Source organism: Chlamydotis macqueenii, chromosome 3 (genome assembly GCF_036417535.1).
Source record: "Chlamydotis macqueenii isolate bChlMac1 chromosome 3, bChlMac1.mat, whole genome shotgun sequence".
In the NCBI taxonomy this organism is placed as follows: Eukaryota; Metazoa; Chordata; class Aves; order Otidiformes; family Otididae; genus Chlamydotis; species Chlamydotis macqueenii.
In genome coordinates, this window is record NC_141558.1 from 1,849,430 (window position 1) to 1,876,553 (window position 27,124).

The 27,124-nt window shown below is 46.2% G+C and overlaps 1 protein-coding gene across 1 annotated transcript in view; it reads right to left on the minus strand.

Annotated features, from left to right (window-relative positions):
* The window catches only part of FBXO16 (F-box protein 16), a 36,184-nt gene extending 12,131 nt beyond the window's left edge, over positions 1-24,053 (minus strand). Inside the window, exons 1-5 of the mRNA XM_086743679.1 lie at positions 23,958-24,053; positions 15,907-15,942; positions 8,488-8,694; positions 7,169-7,333; positions 6,081-6,286 (exon numbers count right to left, since the gene is read on the minus strand). Coding sequence (XP_086599805.1) covers positions 6,081-6,286; positions 7,169-7,333; positions 8,488-8,694; positions 15,907-15,942; positions 23,958-24,053 — 710 coding nt within the window. The remainder of the gene's footprint in view (positions 1-6,080; positions 6,287-7,168; positions 7,334-8,487; positions 8,695-15,906; positions 15,943-23,957) is intronic.
* Positions 24,054-27,124: the final 3,071 nt, after the last annotated feature.

The window sequence follows — 27,124 nt, forward strand, 5'->3', positions numbered from 1 at the left end:
CGCCTCACCACTCCCTCGACGACGTATCTGATCACTGCTATTCTTAATTTCACTGCTCAGTGACTAGGAAGCTTTTCCCACACCATCCCATCTAAACCAAATAACCTCTCGGTGAACACGCTCGGGGACCTCTCTCCCTTCTCCTTCGTGTTGCAGTGATGTTTGTCACTGAGGTTCCAGGGTGCCATTCAGTTTTTCTAGTACAAGCTCATGCTTTTCTGATCAAGCAGCAAAAAAAAATCCGTCAGAAAAAATACCCCCAGTCAAATCCCAGCGATCATCCAGATTGCAAATTAACACCATTCTGCCATTTTTTGGCACTACCCAGCGGTGGCACAGCGTTATGGTTCTTCTCCTCAGTGACATGAAGCACCAGCACTGTCCAGGCCAAACCCTCACCCAGTTGCTCTATAGAAATCGATTTATTTGTTTTTCAGAGGTAAACAAATTATGGTCTTATAGCCCGAAGTATAAGTTTTGTGTCACCTCTTTTAGGACTCCCCTTATCCGCTGTCCCCTGCATCATTGAAAATTGACGGCAGCTTGTTACGCTTCCCATGTTTCACCTTTTTTTGGCGACGCAAGAATAAGTTCCCTGCGACGAATTCACAGCAGCGTAGTTTTGATACTGCTGTGGAAGGGAGCATGGAGCTGATGACTCCCCCCAAAAGGCCAGCGAAGGAACAGGTGACAACTCTGCCATTTAAATGACAATATTTTGGCTGCAGCCTGGACAGCCTGTTATGATGAACAGGGGAGTTCTCACCTCTCTTTGCACTAGAAAGCGAGTGTAGAGTGAGATCCAGCTCAGAGGAGATTTTAACCAGGTCCAAGAGGTAGGAAAAACTTCATTTTTTTGTTACCTCTTAATTTCTGCAAAATTTAACTTGACATTAGGCAGATTAACTTTGATCCAAAGAAGTGGCCAGTGACTAGTCTCAGACATTGCTTTGATGATGGCGTCAGGTATTCCTTTGATGTAATCTTGTTTATTCACGCAGAATTTTCTCCAAGTCCGGTTTTCCTCAGCACAGCAGAATTCAAGTGGAAAGAATGGTTTGTTGGCTCACAGCTTGCCGGTCAACCTGCTGGCCTACCAGCGCTCTCTCTAGTCCCTCTCCCTCAGCCGTCACTGTGGCTTTCTCCTGGTTCTGCTGTGCCTTTTCACACACGCTCATGACCTCAGGAAATACTCGTTCCTCTCTAGATGCGTTCACACTGCAACAAAACTCATTTCCCCTCCCAGCCTACCTTTGCAAAACGCTGTATTTTGGGAAATCACTCCTATTGTTTTAGGAATCTGATTTTACATGGAGTTCATTACTTCTGACATTCATTTTACAGGAAGAGTGGTTGTTATGCCCTTGAGCTCCAAGAATTCATCTCATCTGAAGAATAACTGTACCTAACGCAGCCTGAGGGGGTCAGAGATTTTTATCTTGGTTCTCTGTTCTTCTTTACAACTCTGCACACTGGTCAGGCAGGGTCTGCCCGAGCCTGTAGGCTGCAGTGAGGTAGATCAGCTTGCATAGCATTCCCGTGAGACTCCCCGGCGCAGCCAAGTAGACATTCTCTCACAGTCGGCTGAGCGTGGCCTTCATCAGCCGTCCAAAACAAAGCTTGGCATTACAGTGGGGCACTCTGACCACTCTGCCATTGTGCTGCTGTTGACAGGCACCCTACACCTGCCCAACTCATCCATTGTCTGCTGCTGCCACCTCCGCCAAAAGCCTACACGTGAGGGACACTCAACCATGAAAGGTGGTCCTACTGTTCCTACTGCAGACAGGGAGCTGGGTGAAGTGCTGAAGACCCAGTCCCCAGGGAGCTGCCCGGAAGCAAAGGATGGAGGATGCAATATTTAAATGGAAATTAGCAAGCATTTCTTTACGAAGAGGGTGGTCAGACACTGGAACAGGCTTCCTGGAGAGGTGGTCGATGCCCCAGGCCTGTCAGTGTTTAAGAGGCATTTGGACAGTGCCCTTTACAACATGTCTTAACTTGGTCAGCCCTGAGTTGGTCAGGCAGTTGGACTAGATGATCATCGTTGGTCCCTTCAAACTGAAATTGTAATAAACTGGCTGGATGGCCGAGCCCAGAGAGTTGTGGTGAATGGAGTTAAGTCCAGTTGGTGGCCGGTCACAAGCGGTGTTCTCCAGAGCTCAGTGCTGGGGCCAGTTGTGTTTAATGTCTTTATCAACGATCTGGATGAGGGGATCGAGGGCACCCTCAGTCAGTTTACAGATGACACCAAACTGGGTGGGAGTGTGGATCTGCTGGAGCGTAGGAAGGCCCTACAGAGAGACCAGGACAGGCTGCGTCGATGGGCCGCGGTGAACTGGATGAGGTACAACATGGCTGAGCACCGGGTCCTGCACTTGGGTCACAACAACCCCACACAACGCTGCAGCGTTGGGGAAGAGGGGCTGGAAAGCTCCTGTTGGAAAGGGACCTGGGGGTGCTGGTCAACAGCCGGCTGAACATGAACCAGCAGTGTGCCCAGGTGGCCAAGGTGGCCAACAGCATCCTGGCTTGTGTCAGGAACAGGGTGGCCAGCAGGAGCAGGGAGGTGATCGTGCCCCTGTGCTTGGCACTGGTGAGGCCACCCCTCAAATCCTGTGTGCAGTTTTGGGCCCCTCAGTACAAGAAGGACGTTGAGGTGCTGGAGCGCGTCCAGAGAAGGGCAGCGAAGCTGGTGAGGGCTCTGGAGCACAAGTGCTGTGAGGAGCAGCTGGAGGAACTGGGGTTGTTTAGTCTGGAGAAAAGGAGGCTGAGGGGAGACCTCATCGCTCTCTACAGCTACCTGAAAAGAGGTTGGAGTGGGGTGGGTGTTGGTCTCTTCTCCTCAGTAAAAAGTGAGGGGACAAGAGGAAATGGCCTCAAGTTGTGCCAGGGGAGGTTTAGATTGGATAGCAGAAAAAATTTCTTCATGGAAAGGGTTGTCAAGCGGCGGAACAGGCTGCCTAGGGAAGTGGTGGAGTCACCATCCCTGGAGGTGTTTAATAGATGTGTAAATGTGGCACTTAGGGACATGGTTTAGCGGTGGACTTGGCAGTGCTAGGTTAATGGTTGGACTGGATGATCCTAAAGGTCTTTTCCAACCTAAAAGATTATGTGATTTTATGAAATATTCTATTCTATTCTACATAGACCCTTAGCAGGAGGATTTCTGGGAAGGGGCTGCAGAGGGGACTCTGTCAGCAATGTGTCCAGAGAAAAGAAGCACCAGAATATCATTTTGTGAGTGGGAAGCACCTGAAACAGCGCACCTGTGTTGCTGAGTAATCGTTACAGACGAGACTATACGCTAGCAATTACTTTCAGCTTAAGTGATATTAAAGGGAGATCCTTGATAAACAAGCAAATCTCCTAGAATTCGTTTCTCTCCTTGCAATAATCCTCTGTAATTACGGATAAATGCCAGATTTGCTAGAACACTAGGCGTTAAAATATTCCCCGTTGCACAAATGGATAGAGGCTCAAATCTCACTTAGGAGAAGAAAACAGTCAGTGTGCCTACTGTATCATTAGCAACTCCAAAGCATTTCCATCTGGTTGTCAGCTGCATCTACAGCTCAGTGCTGGAACAAGGAACTTTGAAACTCTTCAAGCAAGGCTTGTCCCACTTTTGACACTTGGTCATGGCCGGCACAAGGGAACTTGAAACCTCGCAGAAACCTTTGGGAGCCGCGACATAGAAACATTCAGCACAGCTGAAAAATAATATCAGGATATCTATTTGCAACAAGAGGCATTTTGTCAAAATATGTTGTTAAAAGCCTCAAAGAACTCGACCCAAAATGGTGCTAGAGTTTGGAAACATAGCACAGAAAGAGGGTGAGGTGGAAACTGGAAACTCTTTGAAGTAGTGCAGTATCCTAGGAGCAGGGGACGCGGATTAAAAAATGATTCATAAAAGGCTTTTGCTCAGACACTGGGAACTTTGTGGAACGCCCCAGAGGAACAGTGGGTCCGGCAAAGTTTAATCACATTGAGAAAGAGCCTGTGCGAGCGCACGACTGCTTAGCCAAATAATCACTGGGCTGGGGCAGCTCATGGGCTGATTGTTCCTGTGCTCAGGGCTGATCTCAGCTCTATCAGTTATTTGCTTAAAGTGCCATCTGGATACTTCCATTGTGGCTCAGTTGGTTCCCAAGGTTTTTGTTGGCACGGTGAAGAGGAATCTCCTCTTCTCTGCACATTCGGTTGGGCGAGAGTCTGTGCAGTCCTTTTCACAGGGACTCCCAGAGGAACCACGCAACGGTCAAGCTAATCCTAACCTGTTCACCAAGCTCAGATTAATGATGGTATAAGCAGTTTCACGAGCTGCCGCACATCAGCTGAACTGAGGTAACTGCTGTGAGCCCATGGAGAATGAGGGGCGGTATTAGCAGAGACTTAAACGAGAAATGGGCCAGACTCTACACACAGGTGACTACCACAGCCTCCTTGCTACTGCTCGTGCTGATGCTCATTAGTGCACAGAAATCTGATCGCAGATCTAAGATTCTGAAAATATCTGATGCCAGATGTGTCAACTGAAAACATAGAATCAGAGAATCAGAGAATGGTTTGGGTGGGAAGGGAACATTCAAGGCCACCCAGACCAGCCCCCCTGCCAGGAGCAGGGACATCTCCAACCACATCAGGTTGCTCAGAGCCCCGGCCAACCTGGCCTGGAATGTTTCCAGGGATGGGGCATCCACCACCTCTCTGGGCAACCTGGGACAGTGCTCCACCACCCTCAGAGTAAAAAATTTCTTCCTTAGGTCTAATCTAAACCTCCCCTCTTCTATTTTAAAACCACGACCCCTCGTTCTGTCCCAGCAGGCCCTGCTGAAGAGTCTCTCCCCACCTTCCCTGCAGCCCCCTTTGGGCACTGGGAGCCGCTCTCAGCTCTCCCCGGAGCCTCCTCTTCTCCAGGCTGAGCAGCCCCAGCTCTCTCAGCCTGGCCTCACAGCAGAGCTGCTCCAGCCCTCTCAGCATCTGCATGGCCTCCTCTGGACCCTCTCCAACAGCTCCACGTCCTTCTGCTGCTGGGGGCTCCAGAGCTGGACGCAGCGCTGCAGGGGGGTCTCACCAGAGCGGAGCAGAGGGGCAGAATCCCCTCCCTCGCCCTGCTGCCCACGCTGCTGGGGGTGCAGCCCAGGGTGCCGTTGGTTTCTGGGCTGTGAGCGCACATTGCCGGCTCACGTTGAGCTTCTCGCCCACCAGCACCCCCAAGTCCCTCTCCTCAGGGCTGCTCTCCATCCATTCTCCGCCCAGCCTGGATTTGTGCCTGGGATTGCCCTGACCACGTGCAGGACCTTGCACTTGGCCTGGTTGAACTTCATGAGGTTGGCACGGGCCCACCTCTCCAGCCTGTCCAGGTCCCTCTGGATGGTATCACTCCCCTCCAGCATGTTAACAGCACCACTCAGCTTGGTGTAGACTGCACACATGGTGCACAAGTCAATGTGCAAAACTATACTTTATGGTGGAAATGCCTTTCTTTTGCCAGTCGTTGACCAGATAATCCTGGGAGCCAAAGAACTGATGGGTCTATCCTGGGCAGTGTAGATACAAATACTATTCGTTACCTCAAAGTTCTATAATATATGTGTACTCTTATACCTGCACCTCCATTCAATCATCTAAATCTGTTTTCAGCCAGAAGATCCTTGAAGTTATAGATTTATATTTCATCATAGTTAATCAATTCTTCCTCTTTTGTGAAAAACCCACAGATTCCTCTCAACCTTGCAGCTTTATCTAAAAACTCTTGAACAAACTCTTTTTTTCCTGATTCTTCCCATTACAGCTGTGTAACTTCCCCAGGAGTTCCCCCTATTTTATAGGCAACCGCCAACGAGCTGTGCCCATTCTCTGCACCAAAAGGGCACAAAGCAGTGCAGCTGCAACTACAACAGGACAAAGATCCATCCAAGAAAAGCCAAAAGAGCAGTAAAGTGGGGTTGCAACCAGGTTGCTGAACTATAAGGCTTCCAGACAGCTTGGACCACAGGCAGAGTGAGCTGGCAAAGGACACAGACAGACCCTGCATCACAGAAAAAGCAAAAGGGAAGAGATCAAGCTCTTACGCCTGCCTGGCCTGTTCGATGGGGTCGTAGTTGTCGAGGTAGTTGAATCGGATGGTGTCCGTAGGGTGCCTGTCCGATGAACGCCACGGTGGGAGCTCTTTTTTCTCCTTGTTGAACCTCCTTCCTAGCACAGAAGGTTTTGCCTCTGGAACGTTGCTTCTTACTGGCTGCACATCAATAACTACAAACTCATCCTTTGAAGGAGTCTAATAGGAGAGAAGAAAAGAAGAAAATAAATTTCAGCCTATAACAAAACTGAGATTTATTTTGCCTAATGTTAAACTTCTAAGAATTGGGTATTAACTCAAAATTAGTCTCCCCAGGCTCCGTTATGGTCAGTGGACAGAAACAAGCACAGACAGTGCATGTCATCGGCCATGTCCCAGAATTTGTATTAAGTTGAGCTGAACTGCTTTTGAGACGCTTTGGCTTATCTCTATTGACTATAGAGAGAGCCTATGGGGTAGTTTGGTTAAAAATAGATGGCTGAGTTTTGAATTCAAGGCACCCTCACAGCCCCACAAACCAGGCATGGCATCAGTGAATCTCAGGAGAAAGCACTGGCTACTGAGTAATGCTCCAGCTCCCCAAATGGCCCCGCCAGCTTTGAAGAAGAGAGAAAGAGACGACATCAAGGGCTATAACAGGTACAATGGGTGGTTTTTTCCTTTCCGTCAGGTAAACTGACTCTGAAATCTCAGCAGGGATAATGCTGGGTACCCCACCTCTGCTCATCAAATGGAGGCAAGCTATCATATGCTCTGTAAACTGGGGAAAAAGAGAGGGGAACAGCACTGAGTGCTGGAGAGGGGAATTTAGAGGATTATTGCAGAACACTGAAAGGATAGCGGAGTGAGACATTGGTGATTGCTTCTCCCAACCAGTGAGATTTTAACTTCCCTCTACCAGGGGTGGATGATGGGAAAGTAGAGCGCATGGCAACACATGAGTTTAGCTTCTAATTTAAAATTATGCATCTTCCATTTTACCAGTGGGAGATTACAGAAAGGTCAAGAGGCAAAGGGGTTAGGCACCTGACCAGCCCAGTTTTTCCACTGGCCCGAACATCTCTAGAGGTAGGAATGTACCTTTGGTCTCGTAACATGCAGCTCTTTTACCATCTCAATGTAATGTTTCTTCCAGATTCCTTGCTCAAAGGGCGTCGGAGAGAAGTTGATGTACCAGCCAAAACGTAGGCACTTCAGCATCCAGAGCTGATCCAGTTCAGACAGGTACTTCCAGTACCAGCTTACCTGTGAATGCCCAGTAAATTGAACACCTTGGGGTTTCAAGCATCCAAGACTGCAGCTAGAGACTTCTGTGCTGCGGATGTAATTCCCCTATGTCCTTAAACTAGTACAATTCTTCAGCACTGTTTATGTTCCATTTAAACCTTTCATTAAACCATTTAAACCGTTCAAGGTCTTCATGACATGTTCAGTGTCTCAGTGTTGGCTGATCTCCAGCACATGGTGAAGTACTCCAAAAATCACAGGCCAAGACAAAAAAAACCTCAGCTTGTTTGGGGGAACTTCCTGCACTTCTACTCAACAAGCATATAGTAGTTGGAATAAACCCTTTGTGAGAAAAACAGCCTCAATAAACTCCCCAAGTCTGATAGGCCCATTCTGAACATTTTCTTCCTACTCACGTTCTGCTCTTCAACTCCATCGCAGTCACCTTGGGTGAAATGCTGGAGAAAGATACTAGAGCAAGCTTTAAACAAGCTGAGACTTCGATATATTCATAGTATTACATGGAGTACTATGTTAGTGCTGTAATTATGTCACCAATGTCTGAACTTAATCATTCAGAACTACTTTGGGCATCACCTCGCAGCACTTCCATCTCATGCAAACATGTTTTTGGAGTCTTAGCCACTGTGCTTGAAAGACTGAAGCCCTTGCCATTGTGCTCAAAAGCACATCTGTAACTTCTCTGCTTCTCCACATCCAACACTCTACCCTCAGGCATTTTAAAGCACTGGATGCAGTTCTTCCCACTAGCACAAGCCAATCCTTTTCAAAGCAATTAATGATTTTGCACACAGTGCAACGTACTTTAAAAGAACATGATTTTCAGAAAGTACCAGGTCTCCTTCTTGGGAAGAATCAGTCTTGTAAAGTGCCACATGTTAAACATCTTAGAGCTGAGCATCTAAAATTACTCTTCACTTTCGTAAGTCTTTGCCAATCTGGCTTCATTCAGGATCTGTGGAAGTGCTGCATTTCGTCTCATCCAAGCATCACTAAGCATCTGGCACCAGGCTGCCAAGTCAGAAGACATCTTTGCGTTATGAAGAACAGCACTGGTATGTCTTTGCTGAAAACTAGCGTGGTTTCCTCTTTTTTTTTTTAACTAGCTTGACCTGACTTTCTGAACCTTAGGTACGTGTTGGCTTTTTTACCTGTGCACATCGACAGAGGCTCCGTGGGTCCAGGAAGGAAAAGATATATAAAGACAGGACTCTGGGAAGCCTTGTGGTAAAATCTAGAGCCTCGGTGGGGACTCGATCCTGTAGCTGCTTGGCACAGAATTTCTGCTGTGACAGGGAGCAGCGTTCCAACAGGTCCACCAGGATCCTCCGCCTCTGACCATCTGTCCACTTGTCAAACTGAAAAAAAAAGAGTTGCAGGTTCTGAGAAACCGGAGATGCAGCTTCTTTATTTTAAGAAGCAGACATTTAAGGCGAGGGAAAGTGCATAAGCAGCAGCTTCTGGTGACTCATTCAAGAGCAAAGCACGCAGGAACTGGGAACAAATGGAGAGGCTACATTAAAAGAAACTCTGAAGCCACATAACATATGATTTCTAATCCTCAAAGGATCCAGGATGGCGTAGTCCAGAACACATTCACGCTCACGAGACTCTTTGCTCCCGGGACCAGCTCCGAGACTTGGCTCCACTCATGGAAAGGAGAAGACTCAGACGTGTGTTTACAGGATCAGGTCCCAAATGACAGTGAGCTCACTGCTGATTCCTCATCTATCCTGACACTTCTATGGCCCCCACTACCACAGCCTTTGAGTGCCTCGCCATTTGTAAAATATTTATTCTCACAATCCCACCATACAGGAGAGGTTGCCCATAGAAGCTGTGGATGTCTCATCACTGGAAGTATTCAAGGCCAGGTTGGACGGTCTGGTGGAAGGTGTCCCTCCCCAGAGCAGGGTGGTTGGAACTGGATGATCTTTAAGGTCCCTGCCAACCCAAACCATTCTGTGATTCTATGAATCCCCACTACAGAGAAGGGGAGCAAGAAGAAACTACACCAGCTGCCCATATCTCACAAGGAAAATCCGTGGCACAGATCCAGCAGCACAGTAACAAAGATTTTTCACAGCATTTTATGCTTATGACAGGTATCTAAAGAGGAGGAGTAAAACAGTTGTGGGAAGAAATGAGCACTTAGGTAACCAGACAAGCATGTGTTGCTTGCTATGATGGCAACAACAACGCCGCATCGAGTGGAGCGGGGCAGAGCCGTGTAAACAGGGTGGGAGCAACGGTGGCGGTTGCTGGTGTTTCGCTTGTGTGGATGGCAGAGGACGGAAAGGGCCCTGTCAGCAGGAATCTCCTGGGAGGAGACTGACCTCATCGCCACAATCTGGGCAATCTGTCTCAAAACCTGCAAGAGCAGTCCTGGCTGCGAGGGCAGCGCAGAGTGCCAGGAGGGAGGAAATGTCAGGGGACCACAGGCAGCACTGGCAGAAATCGCCCGTGGGAACTGCAGGCAGCAAAATGGCAGGAGGTAAAATACGGATTTTGGAGAAGTCCCACTTCATCCTCCTTCCTAGCACAGCTTGACCCAGACTCACTTTCTTTTCAAAGGGCAAATTGAACTGTTTGGGGAATTCTCCTGTTTGGGGAATGCTGCTTTTCCCCATTTCTTTCTTTCTTACGCGTTGGTCATCCCCAGAACACACACTCTGCTTTCACAAGATTGTTTCCTGAAGCCGGCTTTCCACAGCTGGCAACTTGCTCTCCACAGGTCAAATCACAGCACATCAATTTCTGCATTTAACCTCAGGGGCATTTGGAGTCCTTATTTAAACGTGACCTCCAAAAATGAAAAATAATAAGAAAACTCATACAGTTCTTCCATTTTTTTTTAATTATTGTGAATAAATGGTTTAATGTGCAATGTCTTTTCCCTTTCAGAACAAAACAGACTAGAAATTCAAATCCCTTTTTTCCTCTGCTCCACCCCACCTGTGGTCAAGTGGAGGACTGACAGAATTATACCTTAAAATATACTGTGCAGATGAAAGGTAATTGAGAAGTAATTTATTTCCAGATCATTTCAAATAACCTTTTGTTTCTTTCTTTATTTTTACTTGGCTCTATTTAATTCCAGTACTGGAGAATGAACTCTAAGAAGTAAATAGCTCTTCTCCTTCTTGCAAACACCTCTGCAAGACCTTCAAGAAAGTCAGCATGAAGAAAGGGTGGAATTGGCATTCTTGAGGTCCCAGAGACAAAAAGCCAAATAGAAGAAAGCTCCCAAATGTCCATGCCTTTTCAGACACAGACAGGGAATTAAGGAATACACCCTTTCCCTCCCATCCCTGTTTTGCATATGACTTTCACTTCTAATGATGTTTAACAGAGTACTAAGGAAAAGCTGAAGCAGGACCTTTGGATTTGGGGCTTGGAACCAAGAATAAAATCACACAAAGGTGTACCAGAGGGGGACAGAGGAGGTTCTGCCTGTCCCCTTCTCACCCTCAGCTTGATACGAAAGGCTTTCTCTGTCACATGGTGAAGGGGGAAGGCTTCTGCTGCAGACTCCCCATTCATGACCACAGCTACATCCTCTTCTCATTAAAACTATCCGCAGTCACCAATGTGCAAAGATAAATTTCTGCCGTATGAGTTCCAGAGACAAGGGGGTAACCGGCTTACTCTCTTTCACACCAAGAGATTAAGAGAACTAATCGAAGCAAATCTAGCTTCTCTTTAGAGGAAACAGAATACTTGCTCCTGTTTAACTCTTCCCAGCCTGCCACAGGTTTTGCAGTAAAGCAATTCCTTCCAGCATCCTCAGCCTGTGCTTACACTGCGAGGGAAATCAGCACCGCACAGGCGGGAGCATGGGAACACACAGCTTCTTCTCCGCTGCATTCAGCAGCAGCCAAGTAGTTAAGCAGGCATAATTTGTCTTTTTTTCCAGTATTAACAAGCATGTCCCCATCCTACATTTGGCTGCCTTTCTCCACAGTTCCTCCCCTTGCATCTGATTACAGCAACCCAACCAGTTGGACCGGATTCCCCTTTTCAAGGTGCTGCACCTTCTCTATCCAAAGCTACAAACATTTTTTTTTCCTTTTTTTCTGTGCCTTTCCCGGAGCCCTGGCGAACAATGTCACCCCAGGGACCGTATGACATAAGGCTACGCCGGCAATGCAGAGCGCTCAGTCCCTGCTTCTGCGATCAGTTTACAGTTAATCCATGAGTGCACACGCACAAATAACGCAGCCTGACGTGAAGGGGAGAGCCCAGGACCTCAGTGCCGGAGTACAGAGGCTCTGCTGCTTAACCTAGAGAGGCCCCTCGCTGCTGTAAGAGACAGGTTGCTTTATTGACTTGAACCAGCCACTGAAATGGGACGTAATCCTCGTCTCCAAACCAGCGTATCGACAGGAGTTCACAGGGTTACAATCACATGCAGGCATCTCTGTGCTCTGCAAATGTAGGACTGAATTTGCTGGTCAACAAGGCTCTTTTGCAGAATGGCTTGCAAGTAGATGGGGATGATCCACCTAGGGAGAAGAAATTTTCCCCTCCCTCCCCAGCCATCTTCTCCCAGTCCTGATGAAGGGATTTGTTGGAGACCCAGAAGCTGGGTGAGAAGAGAAGGGATGAAGCCGACAGGCAAGTACCTGATATCGACAAGAGACGTTAATCCACCCAGCCAAATCCTAAACTTCTCTGCTGCCAAGCAGTTCAGTGTCAGCAACTAGCAACTAGGCCCTAGGATCTGTTCCTTTTTGCTTTCGCCACTGTAGTTAAACAACCAAACCTGAAATTTTGCCAGAGGGAAGACTGTTGAAGAAGGAAGGCCGGCAGCCTGGTGACAAGAAGAACCCCAAACACGAGCCATTGCTCAGGTACCTTGGCACCTAGCGTGGGGTCAGCTCCTGGCTGAAGAGGTGTCTATAGGTCTGCGGTGACCAGGGACGGGGTTCAGCTGCCCAAACACCAGTGCCCTCTGTTGTGGGATATCCTGCAAAGCCTACAGCTGCCACTCCAAGGATGAGAGTTGTCTGCAAGTCCTGCATCGTATCTGCCGTGGCAGATAACGAGACCAAGAGGTAGATAATGCATATGTCCACACTGTCATACTCTCACCCTTCAAGACAAGGTGGCTGGATCCAAACTGTGCATTTGGCTTGGCTCCTGGCCCAGGCTAATGTCCAAATTGTGTCTGAACAATGTCTGGAAGAGTGCTACTGGCCCAGGCCAAAATTGTGCCAAGGAGCGTGCTAACAATTTCATCGCGTGGATGAGCAAGTTCCAGTACCTGGGAACACTCGGATGTGTTGTACAAATCACTAGCAGAAGATGTAGCCCACAGGGTGAGCTGAATCACTGCCTCAGCTCCCCTGACTTGTCTACATCTCATTTGACTGCGACGGAAGCTGAGAGGCTCAGATCACCCGAGACACTGAAGCTTAGGTGTCTTAACCTACACATTCAACCCCAGCTTCATTGTCAGCTTATTAACCTGGCTGTCAGCGTGATAGCAATGAGCATTAGGGTAGAGCAAAATGCTTTTATGTTTTTTAAATTAATGGGAGGAATGTTTGGCTTGCAAAACACAGCAGAAAGGGAGGCTGAGAGGCAGCACGTCAAGGCATCTCCCCTGGGTGCAATACAGAATAAAAGCCATTAGAATAAAACAGAAAAATTAACGAAGAGATGTTAACCCTTTCCTAGTTTAACCATCAAAAGGGTTTCAACTGAAAGACAGGAGCACAATTTATCTTTTATATGTATCTGGATAGAATTTGGGTAAAGGAGTTGGTGTGAGGGAAATTCATCGCGAATGCCTCCAGTAGGATGGAAGCCTGTGCATACTCGTGCATGGGAACAGCCATGTGGGACAGGCAGTCTGCTGTCGCCATACACCACCGCTGCTTCCGCTCGTGCAGCAATAGTGCTTTGTGGAGCTAAGCGCAATCTGAGACAGCTGAAAAATTGCAGAGGGACCCATCGCATGTCTTGGATGCTGCAAGTGACAGCACAGCCAGTCCCGTGCCCTTTGGGGCTGCCCAGCAGCACAGAAACACAGAAATGAAATCCCTTCAGGTCAGCTAGTTCATCGTTTCTCAACCTGTGTTTTATGGACCACAACAGCCTGGGAGACATCAAAGATGTTCTGTGACGCAATTGCGAAAAAATAACAATTCAAGCCCATGATTTCTTGTCCTATCCAGTGCAAACACAGGGATCAGATCATTCCCTTCCTCTTTTCGGACAGATGTTGTTATGTCTTTTCTCCATCTTCCCTACAGTAAAGGGATTGTTTTCATATTTTCTGGACCTGAGACTGTTCTCACACATGATTTGTTCTCAGAAATATCTTCAATTGCTCTTCAGCTTTCTCAAAATGCAAGGACCAGAACTGCGGATGGCTCTGCCTTTCAGACAGCCCTTTGGGATACTTCCCTTTACTACCATTATTAGACACTGTCAGCTTATATTCAGTTTGTGATCCACCATAATTCCCAGCATTTTTTTTTATGCAGAACTGCTGCATACTTGAGTTTTCTCAGATCTGCAGTTTTTGCAAATGTCGTTCTTACATGCAGCAAGGTTTCACCTGTCCTTATCAAACTGCAGATCTTTTCATTCTCATTTCTAATCTCCAAAGTTCCTGAAATCCCTCCAAGACTGGCATCATCTGCAGCGGAGAATGTACTTTCCATTCCATCATGCAGATATTACTGAAAACGCTGAGCAGTTCTGGACTCAGGACGGACTTCAGCCTTCCAGTTTCATAATAAAGCATTTACAACTACACTGAATACGGGTTCCCAGCCATAAAAACCCACCCTTCAGCAGTTTCATCTAGTCCATACTTCCTGAGAGCACCATAAGAGGGTCATGTGAATCCATGTAAAAAGTCCTGCCCAGAGCACTGTGGTTTCTGGACACAGTTTCTCCCAAACTCAAGTGCTCAAGGCTTTGCATACCACATATTGTAATGCCACAGGCTTTGAAGGGAGTGAAGAGCAACTTTTGTGCTTTCCACGTCCTTTTCATTGGTATGATGGATGACAGAAGCGCAAGGAGAATTAGGTCTGACGGAGCGTGATGAAGGCTCCTGATCTAGTGTCATATGAAGGGTCAGAAATTTAACCTTTCAGAAGATGACTCAGCACAATAATGTGTGTTTGGAGGAAGGTTGTTTCCAGATTTTTGAGTCTTTCAGTGGGGGTTCTAATGAAAATATTTTTGCACTTTTGCAATGGTCTATCCCATGGGCGTTTTAAAACATCCAACAATTTTCAAGAGACACGTTTTAGGTCTGTCAGTTCCTGACTATCATGCTAAAAGGTGTTTTCTGAACAATAACGTTCAATTATTTTGTCTTCTTGGTTTCCACGAAATTCCTTATTATCAAAATGCATGCATCTCAACAATCAATGGAAAGCCTATTTTCTATAAAGATGAATAATCCTTATGAGCTTAAAATCAAAATACTTCCTGTAAAGACCAGTTCATATGCAAAAAGCTTCCATGAGTGACCTATTAGGCATAAAGAATAAGCATCTTAGTTCAAATAAAGTTACTGCGCAAATGCTTTTCATCAAAGAGCGCTGATAAGGACCATAAGGACTATATTTCTATTTAGTTTGTGTATCATAGGTGACCATGTAGCCGGTTCTTTGCTTCTGTTTATAAAGATGTGCATAGGGCTCAACCATACAGATCCTACCAAGCCACATTCATACACTCAGCTGAATTCACTCCTTTATTGCAATTAAGTCCCTGAGTCTGTATCCCTGTCTGCAGAGGAGACTGAGCAGATTACGGCTGCTTTCTCATAATGGCCTGTCGATGGATTTTGCCTTATAAAAGAGATAGCACAATGCAATATTTTAGGGGTGAGCTTAGGACTAGGGCAAATCTTGTGCCATTGCGTGCTCTGCCATCAGTTTCATGAGGAGGTCAATGAGTGTTGTATTCCTTTCAAGAAGCCAGCTAGGACTGAAATATTACATTTCAGGCATACACACCTGGCCAGAGAAACCCCATCCTCAATCATCCTAACTTGCAGCCATTTGTGATAGGGGCAGACAAATCCTATCTCTTGTCTTTCTGTGCCTCATATTTTCATCAGCAAAAGAGGGTGACAGCACTTTCCTGTCCCATGTTGGAGCTGGGAAGATAATGACAGTAAGAAATTGTGAGGCGCTCCATGATTACAGTATTAGTAGCCATATGTGTGCGCTTGGGAGATAACATGCCACTTATTACCAGTTTCAAAGACCTGCTAGCAGGCAACGGCGACGCCTGAACGTCCAGTATCTTCTCTGAAGACTTCACAGACTTTTCCCAAGGCTTCTTATCCCATTGCAGATCGTTCTGATTATGGAATATGATTTCCCAAGTTCAGAGCTTACAGAATGTGGGCACTGAGGGAATTTACACCTTTACCTTCCTCAAAAGCAAAGCGGTTACAGCTTGCTCACTTTCCTATCTACATCAGAAAAATGAACCTCTTTTCCAAAATAAGATGTGTTCTACATTCCCGTTACAGTAATCTCTTGATCGGTTCAGGAATCGAGCTGTATTTAAATATAAAGGGAGAACTTTACCCATTTTCCAAGCAGGGCTCTTCTTTCTTCAAATACCTATAAAACACACAACACACAAATAAAATTGAATAAATAAAGGGCATTCGATATATCCTAAGAAAAATATAGCTTGAAAAACAATCTATGTAACCTAAACAGAATCACTGAATGGAAGAGTTTGGAAGGAACCTGTGTGGAGATCTTTTAGTCCAAACTCCCTGCTAGGGTCAGCTAAAGCAGGTTGCTCAGGGCTACATTTGAATATCTTTGGATGGAGACTCCACAACCTCTGTGGCAACTTGCTACAGCGTCTGACCACCCTCACAGTAAGAATGGGTTTTCTTATGTTCACATGGAATTTCCTGTATTTCAATTTGTAGCTGTCACCTCTTGTCTTTTCACTGGATGCCACCAAGAAGAGCCTGGCTTCTTTACCCCCTCCCATCAGGTATCTGTACCCATTGATAAGGTCCTCTGTGAGCCTCTCTTCTCTAGGCTGAACAACTCCAGATCTCTCAAACCTTCCCTATACCTCAAATTCTCCAATTCCTTAATAATTTTTGCAGCCCTACACTGGCTTTGTTCCAGTAAGTCCATGCCTTTCTTTCTTCTGAGGAGCCCAGAAATGAACACAGCATTCCAGATCTGTCCTCACCAGTGCTGAGGAGAGGGGAAGGATCACCTCTCTTGACCTGTCCCCTATGCTCTTCCAAATGTAGCCCAGGATGATGATGACTGCCTTTGTTGGCTCGTGGTCAACTTGGTGTTCACCAGGACTCCTAGGTCATTCTCTGCCAAGCTGCTTTCCAGACAGTCATTCCATTTCTCCAGTCTGTCAAGGTCCCTGTTAATAGCTGAAACAACCTTCTCAGGGACATGGTGGAGTCCGCATCACTGGAGATTTTCAAGATATGATTGGACAGAGTGCTAGACAATCTCATCTAGGTTCCCCTTCTCACAAAATCTTGGACCAGATGATCTTTTCAGGTCCCTTCCAACCTTCTGTGCTATGATTAATGAGGGCACAAACATCTGGTCTATCAACTACTCCTCCCAATTCTGTATCATCTACAAGCTCTGCCCCATCATCCAAGTTGTTAATGCAGTTTCTAAATGATCCTGGCCCCAGTGTCGAAATGTGGCATACTCCACTAGTGACTGGCGTCCACCTGAACTTTGTGCTACTGATCACAATCCTTTGAGGCCAGTAACTCAGTCAGTTTTCAATCCACCTCACTCTCCATTCGTACTTCATCAGCTTGTCTATGAGGATGCTATGGTAGACAGTATTGAGAGCCTTACTCAAGTCTGAAAATCAATCCGTTTTCCTGGATCTCTCTTCTCTCCAGGACCATATCCCATATGATTCTTCCACATAGATCTCTGACGAGGTCAAAGTCTGTTCTCCTGAAGTCCAGAGTCGTGATCCAGCTATTTGTCTTGCTCTTTCTTCTTGGTATCCTGAACTCCATCATCTCCTGATCACTGCAGCCAGTGTTGTCCCTGACCTTCACATCCCCAAGCAGTCCTTCCTTCTTTGTAAGTATGAGATCCATCAGAGCATACTCCCTTGTTGGTTCCTTGATGACCTGTGGCAGGAGGTTACCATCAGTGCACTCCTGAAACCTCCTGGATGGCATGTGCCCTTTCAGCAGGAATCAAGGTGGTTAAAGTTCCCCATGAGGACCAGGGCCTGTGGACATGAGACTTACTGCAGTTGTCTGAGGAAGGTGTCATCTACCTTTTCCTCATCTTCTTCAGCTCTACAGGCTGCTTCCTATGGAAGGTTCCTTTCACTGAAGAAGACTCCCCGAAGTTCAAGGGCTATGCATGCATGCCTGTGAAGGACAGCTCTGCAGACCGGCTGCAATGTGCTACCTCTCATCTCCACCTTCCTTTGCAGTTACTGCACACACGATGTGCCACCATAGCACTCTGCTCTCCTTGGGCATACAGTGATGTGTGGTGTCTCACATGCTTCGGTGAGACCAGAAGCTGGACTTCTCTTTATTTTAGAAATTTTAGTTCCCTTGAGTTGGAGACACTGAGTGTGTGAAATCTCCTAGGATGGATACAACATGAGTAGCTCTCACACAGCCCTGGTGATTGCTTCAACCTCAACACAGCAAGACCATTAGAAGTAAGATAGTAAGACCAGTCTAAGACCAGTCTTTGTCCCCTGGCCACTTTACAGCAACAACTAACAAGAAGGATGATCAGTACCAAAATACAGTGGAGGTTTTATGATGTTGACCTTTCTCCATAGGGAGCTAGACCTGAAAGTACTAGCACCTGGCTTCCCATCACAACAAAATTGCCTTCTATACTCGAGATTGTGACCTTGGAAGTGAGGAAATGCTGTAGATATTTTTTCCAGAAGACAGATCAAAGAGGAAAAAGCCCAGCTTATAACTGCACGTAAAACCAACTATTAACCACAACTAGGAGAACATCCTTGATCATTAAACTCCAAACATGTTATTGCCATGACAGCCTGCAAAGAAGGTTCCTGCAGAGAAAGACATCATAAGGGCTGATGTCTAGTGCAGCGGTTGACAGCGTTAGCTCTGTCTCTCTCAGCAGGAGCGTCTCTTGCTAGAGGTGAAAGAAAAGATTTATTTTATTTGTATGTTGACAGTTATTATTTGTTTTATTTGCATGTGGGGCACTTGGCAAAGTGAAAAAAAAAAAACAAAAACAACTAACAAGCTGAACTTGGAAAAGGATTTGCCCCAAGCAAGTGATGAATAGTCAAAGATCTAACTTTTGGGCTGGATAATTCAAGTGAAGCAGGAAGCTATTTGAATAACTGAAAACAATGTTAAAGGTCTTTGATCAAAGAAAGACACGTATTTGCTTTCAGCATTCCTGGAGATAGATTCATGGAACAGTGTGGGTCAGAAGAGACCTTCAAAGCCCACCCAGTCCAACCCCCCTGCAAGGACCAGGGACATCTCCAACCACATCAGGTTGCTCAGAGCCCCGGCCAACCTGGCCTGGAATGTTTCCAGGGATGGGGCATCCACCACCTCTCTGGGCAACCTGGGACAGTGCTCCACCACCCTCAGTGTAAAAAATGTCTGCCTTATATCTAATCTAAATCTCTCCTCTTTTAGTTTAAAACCATTACCCCTTGTCCTATCGCCGCAGGCCCTGGTAAGAAAAAGAAAGATGAGGAGAAACTGTTTAGCAGGGCCTGTAGTGAAAGGACAAGGGATAATGGTTTTAAACTAAAAGAGATTGTCCCCATCTTTCTTATGTGCACCCTTTAGGTACTGGGAGCCGCTCTCAGGTCTCCCCGGAGCCTCCTCTTCTCCAGGCTGAACAGCCCCAGCTCTCTCAGCCTGGCCTCACAGCAGAGCTGCTCCAGCCCTCTCAGCATCTGCGTGGCCTCCTCTGGACCCTCTCCAGCAGCTCCACGTCCTTCTGCTGTTGGGGGCTCCAGAGCTGGACGCAGCGCTGCAGGGGGGTCTCACCAGTGCGGAGCAGAGGGGCAGAATCCCCTCCCTCGCCCTGCTGCCCACGCTGCTGGGGGTGCAGCCCAGGATTGACTTTCTGGGCTGTGGGTGCACATTGCTGGCTTGTGTCCAGTTTTTCATCCACCAGCACCCCCAAGTCCTTCTCCTCAGGGCTGCTCTCCATCCATTCTCCGCCCAGCCTGGATTTGTGCCCAGGGTTGCCCTGACCCATGTGCAGGACCTTGCACTTGGCCTGGTTGCACTTCATGAGGTTCACACGGGCCCACTCCTCGAGCTTGTCCAGGTCCCTCTGGATGGCATCCCTTCCCTCCAGCATGTCAACCGCACCACACAGCTTGGTGACGTCAGTGAACTTGCTGAGGATGCACTTCATCTCACTGTCCATGTCATTGATGAAGATATTAAACAGTACTGGTCCCAGTACAGACCCTTGAGGGACACTACTTGTCATGGATCACCATCGGGACAATGAGCTGTTGACCACTACCCTCTGGATGTGATCATCCAACCAATTCCTCATCCACCTAACAGTCTACCCATCAAATCCATCTCTCCAATTTAGAGACAAGGATGTTGTGGGGGACCGTGTTAAAGGCCTTACAGAAGCCCAGACGGACGACATCTGTAGCTCTTCTCTTGTCCATTCATGTAGTCACTCCATCATAGAAGGCCACTAGGTTGATCAGGCAGGACTTGCCCTTGGTGAAGCCCTGCTGGCTGTCTTGAACCACGTCCCTGTCCTCCATGTGCCTCAGCATAGCTTCTAGGAGGATCTGTTCCATGATCTTCCAAGGCACAGAGGTGAGGCTGACAGGTTGGTAGTTACCAGGATCCTTCTTTCTACCCTTTTAAAAAATGGGTGCAATGTTGCCTTTTTTTCCAGTCACCTGTGACTTCCCCTGACTGCCATGATTTTTCAAATATCATGGAGAGTGGCTTGGCAACTACATCAGCCAGTTCTCTCAGGACTCAGAGATGCACCTCGCCAAGTTCCACAGACTTACTATGTTCAGGTTCCTCAGCTGGTCACGAACCTGATCTTCTCTTACAGTGGGAGGGACTTTGCTCCTCCAGTCCCTGTCTTGCACTCTGTCCACTCGAGAGGTGTGGGAAGAGAGACTGCTAGTGAAGACTGAGGCAAAAGTCTCAGGACTTCTCCTACGCACCTCTCCTGTGAGGCCAGGCTGGGAGAGCTGGGGCTGTTCAGCCTGGAGAAGAGGAGGCTCCGGGGAGAGCTGAGAGCGGCTCCCAGTGCCCAAAGGGGGCTGCAGGAAAGGTGGGGAGAGACTCTTCAGCAGGGCCTGCTGGGACAGGACGAGGGGTCATGGTTTCAAAATAGAGGGAGGTAGATTTAGATTAGATATTAGGAATTTTTTTTTTACAATGAGTGGAAAAAACATTTTTTTTTTCCATAGAATCATAGAATCATTAGGTTTGGAAGGGACCTTTAAAGCCCACCCAGTCCAACCCCCCTGCCAGGAGCAGGGACATCTCCAACTAGATCAGGTTGCTCAGAGCTCCATCCAACATGGCCTTGGATGTTTCCAGGCATAGGGCAATCTTGACGTCATCGATTAGCTCACTTGTGTTGGTGACCATCAGGTCCAGTATCGCATCCCCTCTGGCATGGCCGTCTACTGCCTGGCTTAAGAAGTTATCCTCAATGCATTCCAGGAGTCTCCTGGATTGCCTACAGCTCGCTGTGCTACTTTTCCAGCAGAAAAAAAAAATACCTGAGCCAACTCTGTCAGAAAGTTCTGCATACTCCAGGCACTTGGAAGCATTAATTAGCAAGAAAATGGCCCAAAAATGGTATAATCATCCACTGCCTTAATCAAGCTCATGTTTACTGTCCTCTCCTCCAAGGCCTCGGGAGTGTACCAAAGCTGGCTGGCTTTGGACGCAGCCTGAGGCCTAGGTTGCTCCTGAGACCTGCCATCTCACATCCATGTCTCCAGGTGGTTTTGAATAAGCTCAAGTTCAAGGCTGCCTGGCAAATCATTCCAGCCCTTTCTGCAAATGCTGCTGAAGGTTCTTCTACCCCGTGAATCACTGAAGCACTGCCCAGCAGAAGGCAAGTCATCTCCCAACTGGGAGTCCTTCCTTAAAAGCAGCACAGCCCTGCGTTCAGCAGGACTGACGCTGAAGTCTGTCCGGTTTTGCTGCAGGCGAGCAGGCTGTCCCGTCTCCTACCCTTGCTTCATCCCTAACTGTAGCACAACCTTGGCAAATCTAGCATTCCACCTCTGCTTTTCTGACCATGAATGCTGTATAATTTGAGGTTTTCTAACTCTAGCTTCTTGACTTTGCTCTGTCTCTGATGGTAATCCTGGCTTTAAAACAATCATGACTGCCCATGTCTGAGTAGTACCAGCCTGGACAGTCTTTTCTGCTCCGACTGCTGTAAAACCCAGAAAACCATAGATGGTGGCAGCAGGACTCGGGATGTACAATAGGGAGGAGAGAGCTGAGTCCTGCCAACAATGCAGACAAGTGTACTCTTAAGCATGTTTGGAAATCCAGGGAAATCTACAGGGACTGCTAATGGAATGGCCCCAGGATGACCCAAAATTAGACAGATAGCAAATTTATGCTACTAACTGTTAGGTCAGCTCCTAACAATGATTTAGATGGAGCTTAAATGCTTCTGCCTCGGATCAGCTCTGAATTCCCACCAATCCTACCCCTCATTGCCTATTCTACTAACAAGTACATTTCTTACGCATCTCTTCTCTCTGTGCTTTCATCTTTCCACTGTTTTTCACATACCTTCTAGCTATAAATTCTTTTCTCTTTTCATGCTTTCTCTTAACTCCAGAGTGCAGAAATGAACAGAGATCTGATCATATGAAAACGGCGCCTTCTCACTCACTAGCTCCCTGTATACATCAATTGGATTATCTCCCAATTTCAGCTGTCAGCAATATTTATGTTGCACCTATTTTTTTTTTCTGCTAACACCGCAGAGCAGTATAGCGATCTACAAAAAGGAGTTTCAGGAAGGTCAGTGCTTTAAAATCTGGATCAGAAACAAGCAAACACTTTTTATCATGAATTTCATCACTGAGCACAGATCTGGGAGCTTATGGGATGTTCTTTCTTACCTGGAACGTCATTAAGCATCAGAGTATACAACAATCCAATATGAGCTCCTAAAAGTTTTGCTGCAGCCAAATGCAACATCAGGCTGCCTAAGGAGCAGAGGAGTAAGAAGGTGGGAAAGGGTGGTTTTACCCACATACTTGTTTCTAGTTAGATCATACTTTATTGCACAGTGATGTGCATCTGTAAAAATACGTTAAAGGGTGTAGGAAACAGATATTAAAATGATTCAAAGGCTGGAGAATACGCCAGATTGAAAGGACTTCAAAGAGCTCAATCTATGTACTTTATCCAAAATAGTTCAAGTGTTGACTTGAAGCAGGGTAAAAGTCCTTCCACAAGGAAAAGATACTGGTTACAGAAGAGTTTAATAAGCTAGCAGGGGAAGATTTAAATGATAGAAGCTAATGCTAGCGGTATTCACACAGGAGACAAGGTTTCATCTTTTCATGGTACAGGGGATTAATCATGAGAAAATTATTAGGGAAGTGATGAAATTTTCATTCCATAAGGAACGAAGGTCCTTAACCCCAAAGGAAGTCTGGATACCTTTGCGGAAGATATATTTTAGCCAGAATCTAGTTACTGAGCTCAAGACTGGAAGAACTGTGCAAAACAAGAGGGCCCAAGAAATCCAGGAAGCTACACGATGTAATGGTCCTCTCTGGATTGATTTCTATGAATCATCAACAGAAATGTAAACTGAATTCTGAGGGAGGAATATGCTCCTGGTGATACAGGAGCCAAAACCCCCTCAGTTACGTTGGCAGATCCCAGATATAGCATACAGAGTGGGAGGTTAGGAAATGCATCTCGTTATTTATAAATTGAGCGCATCACTTCAGTTTCCAAAATATCAGCCTCGCCTCCTCACTGCAAGGCTTAGCAGAGGAGGCAGGGCACGGGTACTAAGGTCTCTCCTACGAGGTGAGATGGAGCCTGTTGGCACTCAGAAACGTACACTGACACTCCGTTTGCTGTGGGGTTAAACTGAAGTCTTCTGGTGCAGAAAAAGAATGATTTGGTAACTTTCACTAAGAAACGAATACACATTTTTTGTTTAAAAACAATTGATTTGGCAAAATAGCAATACTTGATCTAAACACTTGTATGCTTTAAACAATGTACATTAGAACTTTCCATTTTTACATAACATATTAGGGTTTACGTGTATGTATAAATAAAAAAGACTGTATGTGTTTATATATATACACACACTGCTAACAGTAAACAAAATCTTCCTATTCCATTACTCATGACCTACACAGGCAAAAACATAAGCTAAATTTTTCTAGGACTTGGGAATTTGTGAAGTGAACCTGAGAATTTGTGTTGGGATTTGAGAAAATGCAAAACTGACCGGACAAGATCCTGAGCAAATGCTCTACCTGGCTTTGCCTTGAGGGGCTGGACTAGATGATCTCCAGAAGTCCCTTCCAACCTCAACAATTCTGTAGTTCTGTGAATTTGGCCCATTTGCGTGGAACTTGCCTTGTCGTTCATGAGCTGGTGGTTCAGTGGAGTCCACGTGCTCATCTTGGTCTGTAGCTTGGGGCCATCCACGTTTCTAGGAGGTGCAAATGCCATCGATACAGGTGATGGTGGGCCCTCTGGTGTCTTGTTGGCACCAATGGCTACAACAATGGAACAGAACAAAGACCAACATCATCTCTGTGCTACTCCATTACAGCATACTAGTGAAAAGCAAATAATTTTAAGAAGGAATCCGATTATTTCATAGCATAGCATTGATACAAATAAAATTATTTGGAAGACAGTTAGGGTAAGGCCTTCTATTTTCTGTACCCACCGTACCTGTGACAGTAAAGGCCAGATTTCCTGCTGGAACCTCTGTGCACTAATGTCATATAAATAATTAATAATCAAGCAGGTCTTCCCCATCACAAATGTTATTGACTATGCCTTTGATTGTTGCTACATGAATGATCACAACGGGGTATTTTCAGTCAGCTAGAAAGGACACGAAATTTCTCTTTACAGTTGTTGGCACTGAAAATTGGAGATAATTTGTGCATCTACTGAAGTGACATTAGCTTGGTTTTTACCCATTTTGATGGGCATATAATGCCAGGTCTCAAAGGGCCAATTTGTTTCTGTAACACTTAACTGAAATAATGAAATCCAGAATAGTTCAGAATTGACTGAAATCTCTCAGGGTCCTGTGTTCAGGCAGATTGGTTTGGACTGACTGTGCTGCTCTTCTAAACAAATTTTTTTTACGTGAAGTAAATCGGACGTTTAACAAAATTTTCCCTTCCATTTGTGACACCAAGTAACTGGACTTTGTTCAGACAAAATCGTTTCTTCATAAATTCTTGCCCAAACATAGGAGAAGCTTCTTTCCTTCATCTTCTATCCTGCAGCTGCGTTCAGCAGGATAATGTCATTGCTCACCTCAGGCATCCAATTTCCAGGCTGGAGGCTTAAGCTGCAGCAGCCTAAAAGCTAAGTCATTTCTTTACCACATTAAAAAATATCTCAGTTCCCTGCATACAGTTATTAGGCATTTTTTTTTTCTGTAAACACTTCAGACTGCTTTCAAGCCTCGCGGTGGCAAGGTGAAGAATAGGACTTTTGGAACAAAAGAAAAGGCAAATCCACTAAGTAACTCCAACATTGTGCTGCCAGCCTACCCTGAACCTCAAAATCCGTCCAGCAAAAGGATTTTTCCAGCTAATACAGCTCTGAGGCTCACAGGACACATCTTTATGAAAGCCCAGTCCCTGTTCCTTACCCAGACAAAATTCTTGTCTATATCAATGGAAGATTAATCTTCAAAACCCACTGCAGGATCTGTCTGGGCACATCGCCTTTTTGATTAGTTTTATCTCCCTTTCCTTCCTATGTTATTATGGAATCAAAGAAACAGAAATTAAAAAAATTAAAAATCTTTTATATCTTTCTCTCTGCATCTGGTGATGTAATATCATCCGTGGTCAGGAAATAAGTTATTTATAAGAGTCTGTGTTCTTTCTCTCCTTTTTTTTTTTTTTTTTTGCTAGAGATTCTTAAATAACTTATTGTCTGCACACTGCCATTTTAACTTCCCACAGAGAAGCCACTGGAAGGTAAAGACTTACTAAGGTTGCAAAGCCTCCCATTCTGTAGTTGGCCAATGTCAGAGGCTTCTTGTGCAACTGAGTAGGTGCATTTGGGATACGCATTACGATGGGATCGCTTACTAGGTTGTTTTTGTTTTGTTTTGGTTTTTTTGCAAGGCCCCTGCCCTTTTCAATGCACAGAAATGCAACATTACAAGCTAGAGAAACAGCTCCATTGCCAAAAAAACAGGTTCAGGCAACCACGTCCTGTTTTTCAGGGACAACCTTCAACATTAGTCACAAAACCATCAGTTGTCACTGCAGCACACTCCCAAACCTGAATTCGTGTTCCGGTTTCCCTACGTAGACACTGTTTTTTGGTGCTGGAGCAGCTGTGTTCACAAAGCACCTCCGTGAGCTGGCGTCTTAACAACCTGTAGCCCAAAGAGACGGTGGTGGACCCTCTTGTGCTCCTTCTGTGCCAAAAATGTGGCTCACAACACACCTGGCAGAAGTCATATTCCCAGCTGCACGTGCCGTAGAACGGCCTGAATTACCCTTGATGTTCAAGCACGATGTGTAAACAGGGCTGCAAAAGCAGGTACCATCAGGCAAAAAGGTGAACTTAGCCAAACCTTTTAACTTTGTACACGATGCGCCAGCCTGCCATCCCTCCCTTGCTACCCCTCAGCGCAGTCACGCAACCACTGTCTGCTGTGCTCCTCACCTCCCAGCAGCACTCAAAATCGTGATGAGGGGAGGGAGGCAACCCCAAGTCCAACCTCAGCGGCGTGTGTTTACAGGATGAATTCTTTGGTGAAGTCAGGACTGTGCAGTGTCACTTTAGGTGGCCTTGAACGTCATGGGATGCAACAGAGGAGCCATTAGCATTCAAACACCTAGAAGCGTCTTACCTGTAATATGCAGCTAGCCAAAAATTTGATTGCAAGCTCTTTACAGGCCTTCTAAGAAGAGACTTGGTTTACCAACACAGTTTAGCTGTTTGTTCTCGAAAGGAAAACCTGCGCTTCTTTTCTTCGCCCTGAACTCCCTATCCCTGGCAGGATGAACAGCTAATCTGCCTTCTTCAAGAGCCTAGAGTAACTCTGATCAGAGTTAATCTGTGACATGATACTGAGGTGGCTGCAGCAGCTTGCTCAGTACGCTTTAAAAACCAGTTGGTGTACTGTGCAGACCAGCGATCGTCAAGCTGTTTAGCCAGGGCCCCACTTTTCTTCTGCAAGAGTCCTTATCTTTGGACTGGTTGCCCGAAATAACATTCCAGAGTTTGCTCCAGCTTGTTCTTCGTGTATCCTGGGATGAAAATCATCAAGCTCAGCTGATCTGAAAACATTCAACCAGCAAGCGACGTGAGATGAGGTTAACAAGAAATCAAGCTTTAAATATATGTAAGGAAAATGCTGGTTCACTACCCAGAAACGAAAAGCTATTGACACATGATGCTAAAAAAAAATTATTTATTTTCCTTCTCCTAGGAAAAACAAAAAGGCAATGTCGGAACAGGTGGCGGGCATAGTAAATACCAGTGCAAAAGAGGTTTGGGGGAAAGATTGGGGAAAGATGAAGTTTCATGCG